This window comes from Phyllostomus discolor, chromosome 2 (assembly GCF_004126475.2).
Source record: "Phyllostomus discolor isolate MPI-MPIP mPhyDis1 chromosome 2, mPhyDis1.pri.v3, whole genome shotgun sequence".
NCBI lineage: Eukaryota > Metazoa > Chordata > Mammalia > Chiroptera > Phyllostomidae > Phyllostomus > Phyllostomus discolor.
Window position 1 is genome coordinate 30,904,949 of NC_040904.2, and position 7,653 is coordinate 30,912,601.

The window sequence follows — 7,653 nt, forward strand, 5'->3', positions numbered from 1 at the left end:
ATTTATAGTATTTGTGAGGAAAAAAGCATTTGGGATTGACAGATCTCATTTTTATCAAGCCAAAAAGATATTATTTCTGCTGCCATACTTTAAAAATCTATACAATAACAGAAATTACTAGTAAAATTTTTCCAGTAAGAATTCCACAAATAGGTGTTTCTAAAAAAAAAAAGAACCTATGTTTTTTTCAAAGCAGTTCACAGTTTATCTCAGTTTTGTTTTAGTTTAAATTTGAATAGCAAGGAAAAGAAATAAGAGATTTATCGCACTGAGCCAGTTTGGTAGGGAAATATTCAACCATTCTTAAAGATATTAAAAACTATGAATACAATGTCAAATAATGATTTTTATGAAAATGGGAAACTTTACCATCTGTTTCGCTTTCTACCCAGGCACTTATTGTCTCTGCACAAGCTTTTGCATCCTGAAAATCCACCACTTTTATGGCACTCTGAAAAAATTTCTTGTTGCCATGGAGATACTGTTCTTTCACAGTGAATCCTTCTTGAAGGTAGAGGGCATTGGCAAGATTAAATGTAAATTCTTGTTTTTTCTCTGAGATGGCAGAGAAAAATGACTTCAGCACAGAAAATTCTTCTCCTAAAAAATAATTATAATGTATACTGACATGTTGAAAACATAAAAACAATAGCTTTTCAGCTTTCCTTCTAAACAATCTGATTCTTATCACTTTTTGCACCCTTAGGTATAATTAATAATCCCTTCTAATTTAGTATAAATATTTAAGCATTTATCTCTCATGGAATATTTATTTCCTAAAGAAATCAGCTCTTATATAGGAACAAAATTATCCATGTAAATTTGAAATTTGTCAAAAACAAACTAAACAGTGTGAAGGAAACTCCCTCTTAATAGTCAAATTTAGCTTATTCTTGTTGTTGGAAATTTATCATTAGAATCTCATTCTTTGCATAACATGCAGTATTTATAAAAAGGTAATGCTAATGGATGCAGATGGGGCCTTTGACAGTGATTAGTAATTCTCTTCAACATTACTTTTATTTCTGTTTAAGAAAGAATTACTCTCTTATGAGCAACTGCACCTGTCCAAGATTTGAAGTTTACAAGGCAATCCCTATAATCATTTCTAAAGATGCATAAGAATTAGAATTGCCTGTTTCTTCCGGTTCGTGCATCTACATACTTTGGTTGTCTACATGAACAATAAAAATCTTTAATCATCCCACTATAGCTATTAGCTATAGCCACTAACTATAGCCACTAGCCAAATGAGTCCATCACAGTCAGCTAAGAATTGCTGTTGGCCTATTATATTTGTTTATCACTGGATCATTCCGACCACAGTGTTGTCAGAAAGGTGTTCGTGCCTATGAGAGAATTCTATGATCTTTCTCAGTGGCTTCCTATTACTCACCAAATGGCACCAATGTTTTTCATCCCCTGTGGCTTAATCCTGGAACTCAATCACTTAGTCTGGGAACTATATTTCACATCAAATGTTTATTCAGGGCCTTTGTCATATTTTCAGTTAAATACTGAAAATACCACTTCTATAACTTTAAAGGTTCTTAAGTGCAATTAATTTCTATTGAAGAAACATACATGTTTTATCATTGTAAGATGCCCATTACATAAAGGTATTTAAAAATATTACTGAGATAAATTGAATACTCGGTGTCTACTGGATATAAGCATGTGTGCATTATTTGTGTGTGTGTGTTAACACTTTGTCAGCCCATACGGTATCTTTGTGCAAACAAGAACACATACCTTCAATGGGCTGCTACAACCTCATGCCTCACATCTTATCCAGCTGAGTAGAGGCTACATTTCAGTCCCTAATTGCTTCTTTGTCCTGGCAGTCTTGTGTAGGTACAGCCTACACAACCGTACAGGAGGCTCTGGGAAGTATGGTATATTATATTTCACACTATAAGTCCCCATATGCAGAACATAGACACAGACAGAAAAGATGTTAGATACAAAAGTTCATCTGAAGAATTCGGGTAATTCTTTACAATCCTGTAATTCCTTATATAAGGAAGGGACAGAAGTTAATCTGTTTTACTTGTTTCTGCGGTGATTTCGATGCAATCATTTCCTGCTGTTTGAGGCCAGGAAAGATGTCTCGATAGCTGGGAGGCTACAAAGAAGACTTCTTGGTGAAGGCAGCAAGCTTCTCTAAAAGAATTAATTAAGGTCAGAAGTAAAGTGGCAATATGTGAAACCAGTTTGCAGGAACTTGTAACTCGTGAACATCTTTAAGGGAAAGGGGACAAAAAGGAGAGCAAGAGAAAAAATAGCTCGAACTCATTTATCAGAGCAAATAGATTTATGTCAGGTACTTAAAGGTCTAAGACTGTGTGACAGACGATCAGCTGCCCTTTGATAGATCACTGGACTCAGAAGTCAATACAAAAATGTCAGCAAGTTGCACAGATCTGGAGGAAAATGTAAAGCTATCAGCCTTACAAAGTTGATTTAATTTATAGATTAACAACTTCTCTTAGCATAGATAAAAAATAATACATATACGTGGCTTATAAAAAGCTATGAAAGTAAGTTTATTTAATTTCCTAAAAAAGAGCTAGGGAAAATCTACTCATCATGGGATGAATATGACTTTTGGCTTGATTGTACCAGACCTCCATAAAATGTTCTGAAGTCTAGTATATGTTTGCTTCTCTTGCTGTGAAATGCCCAAAAGCCAATTGTGAATGGCATGTGAGAGATTAAAAGATGAAAACAAAGATGGTCATAGGATTCGAAATTATTTTCACCAAATGGTCCATATAAATCATCTCATCCAAACTTCTCTTTTTATAGTGAGGAATCTAAACTCCAGAGAGATACACACAGTAATGTGAAAGGTGCCAAATCACAAGGTCATTTGATTACAGAGCTGAGTCAAGAATTTGTGTCCAGCTCTCTCTCCATAACACCCTTGGAATGAAGAAGCACCTTCATGTGAGTTTTTGATTAGTAAGCAAAATTATTAGAGGAAAAGAAAAATGGAACATTATCAGAGGTTCAGTAAAAAATTCTAAGCAGATGTTTTGGTACTGGGGGAAAAAAGGAGAACTGAGCACACTGAGCGCCCCAGTGGGGCAGGCTGCCAGGAGTCATATGCCAATCTCTAGAATAAACCTGGTGTTTATGTGAAACAGATTGGGAGCTGAAAAAGTAAACTATAGACCAATTCAACTGAGTGCAGCTTTCAGTAATCACTGGGAACCAAAGGCAGGGCCAGGACTGAGATGAGTCAGTGAAGACACATACCTTGGACATAAAATTTAAGGAGATGGCAATGAATTCAGTAATCAAGACAAATAATCTTTTACTGTAGTATATTTTTAAAAAATCAGTATTAATCTCAATACATTCTAATGAATAAAACATACAAATTTTAAATAAAGACAGGATCATGATTGCTGATGTTTCTTTCTGTCTTGGGTCCCAGTGTGGCTCTCCCAGGCACCACCTTCCTGCCTGTCACAGTCTCCTCCTGCCCTTAGAGTCCCTCTCACTCCAGATGTCCTGGGCATTTACCCTTCTTCTTGTCTCCCCTTCTTAATTCTGTCTCTTTTCTCCTTATTCCTTCATTTCCCCTCTTTCATATCTTTCAAATCTTCTCCCTTTTTGGATGGCCTTTTCTTTTCTTTTTGTAGTTTTCCTTCATCTGTGCCCCCTCTCTGCCATCACAAAGCACACCAGGAAAGCAGGTTTGGTACATCTAGTCATATGTGCTGAAATGTTCGTGTTTAATTGTCTGTATATATTCTTCCAAAGAAAAGATAAAGATTTTCATTATTGTTCTTATGATCTTTAACCCTCCCTGAATCATTTTTGAAATTAGTCCTAGGAAAGTCACTTAACATTTCTTTGCTTTAGTGACCTCATCTGTACATCAGTGGTATGTGTTACCTCACAGAGTAATTCAGAAAATTAAATGAGATCATGTATATCAAGCATATGAAACAGTTACTGCTAATATACACATATATCTATACGTGTTCGATACTGTCATCATTATTACTGTGATTATTATTACATTCACAATCCGGAGTTGTTAAGACATCTGTGTTTCTCTGTAACATTAAATCCATTTAAAGTAATTTAGATTTTAGAGGCTCTAATTTGACGGTTTATCATGGAATCAACTTCACGTATCTTCATAAATGTCCTATTACTGTTCAAACTGTACCATGTGGTTTAAATGTTTCTGGGACTGTGTAGTGGGATTTGCTGAAATTAATACAGACAGTCAAGACTGACTCTGGAACATACTGGCTTCCTCGTACATTATTCACAAAGGAAAATGTTTGCAATTAACTTCACTCTCATCAGCTTTTTTCTAACATAAAATTGCCTTTGTTTAAAATGATGCAAAGAAAACCTTGCAAAGGAGAAAAACACATTTCTAAATATAACTATGCTGTGCTAAGACAAGTATATTGAAATTAGTTACAGTAAATAAATTCCCAAATGAGAGACCTGGATGTTCCTTTAATGTTCAGGACCTGTGATCTGACAGAGATGTAAAAGTTTAAAATTAGAGTTATTATGGAAATTGATAGTACAGGAGAGCCAGGGAAATGGGCAGCGGCCCCTTCAGATGGGATGTCAGCAGACTCCAAAACAACAACCACTCACATGTAAAAAGGCCTCTGAAGTGTTCATTTTTCCAAATTTTCTTTAAAGCCTAATAACCAAATAAGCTTTAAAAATGTATACATTAATGCTCTGTTGTCTCATTTAAGTGAAAAGCTTCAATTTTACTTAGAAAGCAAGTTTTTAAAAGCTAATGAATTCTACACAAAGATTTCTGGGTGAGGGTGCTCGCCAGAATATTTTTATAAGAGAAGTATTGGAAACAACCTAAGGAGGAAGGGCTAAGTAAGTAGTGATATTTCTGTAAGAGTCAATAAAAGGCAACAATTAATATTTATATTCTGAAGCAGTTGTATGATGTGAGAAAATGATCACAACATAGCAAGGGATAGTGGAAGAATATGTGTATATAAACATATACGGGTTTATATATGCATATGTACACACATATACACAAAGCTTAATCTCAATTAATTAAAAAATATCTGAAACAGATTGGAATAAGATATACAGATACACTCATAATTTTATATCTGTATAGAATTAATTTCCTAATAAATTATTTTGGTAACATTTTTATTAGGAAACAACTATAAACAAATGGATACTATTTATATTACAATTCTCCAATTAATTATAATTTATACTTTTTGTAATTTTTTTTTATTTATTAAAGTTCTGTGACCCTGAACTTATCTCTAATATTTTAAAAATAAATTTGGCCAGATATCATCCAGTACACATAATCATATATTAGAATCTTACCAGTTGAGGTTTCCTGAAATTTTAATGTTTGTCTTATCTGCTGTTGTGCTTTTCCTTTTGCTCCCAGTTGCACCATTCCAAGAGCCAACACCGTTCCAAGCGGGGAAAATATGATGTTGTTCTCATGAGATGAACAAATAGCTTGATAAAGATCCGCTGCAAACTCAGTATTTCTTTGAGCCAAGTGTCGTGAGGCTTGACTTCCAGAGAAAGTCAATAGAAGACTCCACAACAAGATCTTAAACATTTTGACCTCTGCAGTAATTCAAAGTTTGTTAGTTTTCAAGGTGATCAGAGTTTATCATATAATGCTCAAAAGAAAACTTTCTACCTGTTAGAATTTTCTGTCTTCTTAGGACAAATTACCACAAAAATATTCTAATGTCAGTGTTTCGACTAAGCATCATCTATTAAGAGAAATAGGCTATGTGTTCATGGTAGTTTTTTATATTCTTTTAAAAACTAGTTCAAAATATATAGTAGTTTCTTAAAATCAAAAAAGAAGTTATAATCCTGGGGCATTATTAATAGTAATACTATCACTAAATGGCTATATGATACATTTTTTCTGTCTTTTCCCATAGTTTTAAATGGAATACCTAAAACTCTGATATCAGTGGAATTCTTTCTCTAGACTACTATGAAATGGTTTATAGATCAAAAAAATACCCTGGCTTGTGTAGCTCAGTAGATTGAGAGCCGGCCTGAAACCAAACAGTTGCCAGGTCAAATCCCAGTCAGGGCACATGCCTGGGTTGCAGGCCAGGTCCCCAATAAGGGGCACATGAGAACCAACCACGCACTGATGTTTCTCACCCACTCTTTCCCCCTTTAAAATAAACAAACAAAATATTAGAAAGAGAAATGGAATTTTAAAAAAAGACACACCCCAGTGTGGTTTTAGATCTATAACATTAGAAAATTAATATATTCTAAATCAATTAAGTAACCTAGCTAACTCTCTACAACAGTAAAAGTTGTGAAATTTGTGGGGCAAAATACTCCAAAACCAACATGTACTTTTCAACATGTACAAAGAGAAAAGAAACCTCAGAAAATTATGAAGAAATGAAATTACAACCAAATATAAGTAGTACAACAATAACAAAAGAAAGCAATTTCTTTAAAAAATTGAAGAGTAATTCAACAAATAACAAATATAAGAAAGCTACAACTGGAAACTACAACCGAGTCACAACAACACTAATCACACCCCAATGAAGTGCTTGCCACTAAAACTGCAGAAAATTTGACTGTGATTACTTACATCTTGAGCACAATGAGTTTTTGCAATTTTACCAAGGATTTGGTGGAAAATCGACACTGAAGGCCTTGTAAATTTTAGTAACATTAATTTTGCCTTACAAATAATATATTGTAGTAACCCTTAATAACTCCTAGTTGAATAAATTGCTAGGAAATAACTTTTCATTGGGGAGTAAAGATAAAAGCCTCTGGAATAATGTGTAGTTAGCCTTAAATAATTGAAGAACTATATTTCTAGAGTGTTTTGCAAACCATTAGGGAGGTCCTCATGACCCAAAAATGAATTCAGTTATGAAGAATCACTATTACATGTAAAAATTTCTAATAGTCAAATATTCTCCAAAACTAAGGTGTGGCATCATTATTTAAATAGTTCACATTCTTTTCTAATACATATATGTATATATTTATATATTTAAACTCCACTTGCTTAGATACACAATTTGCAAAGGAAAAAGTTCTTAAAGTGCAATCAAAAATAATTGTCAGAAAATGATGTTTTGTTAAACTAAAAATACAGATACATATAAAAATCAAGGATTAAATTAGTACACAAAGTTGTAAGTAGCAATGCAACAATAGGAAAAGCTAATGAGTAAACAAGTTTTACATAAAAAATAAATTTCTGTGTATCATTTTATAATATATTAATTATCTCAGATGTTTTCTGCCCAAAATATCAGTTTATAGATATATAGTCAAAATGTTATCAGTGCTTTTCAGTCATCAAGTGGTAACCCATTAGGCACATGTTTATGTTCTTGGTTTGTATCAGAATAATAATAAATAATATCATGAAGGATGTAATTTTTCCCCTATAGAAGAATCTGCAAGTTATTATCTCATTGTTATTAACAATCTTAATAATTAAAATTTACATTCTTGGAACATCCATTTCTCCCAGAAAATTTCTGGGTACTTAATAAATTACAAGATCACACAAGATATTGATTTTAAAAATTCACATATGTCATTGGGTTTTGGATTATAACTCATTAGAAACCACGAAATACTCATGAACTAAACAAC

At 33.3% G+C, this 7,653-nt stretch overlaps 1 protein-coding gene across 1 annotated transcript in view; it reads right to left on the reverse strand.

Annotated features, from left to right (window-relative positions):
* The window catches only part of SERPINI2 (serpin family I member 2), a 30,334-nt gene extending 23,360 nt beyond the window's left edge, over positions 1–6,974 (reverse strand). Inside the window, exons 1-2 of the mRNA XM_028505320.2 lie at positions 5,359–6,974; positions 370–600 (exon numbers count right to left, since the gene is read on the reverse strand). Of these exons, the coding sequence (XP_028361121.1) occupies positions 370–600; positions 5,359–5,605 (478 nt within the window). The 5' untranslated portion in view covers positions 5,606–6,974. The remainder of the gene's footprint in view (positions 1–369; positions 601–5,358) is intronic.
* Positions 6,975–7,653: the final 679 nt, after the last annotated feature.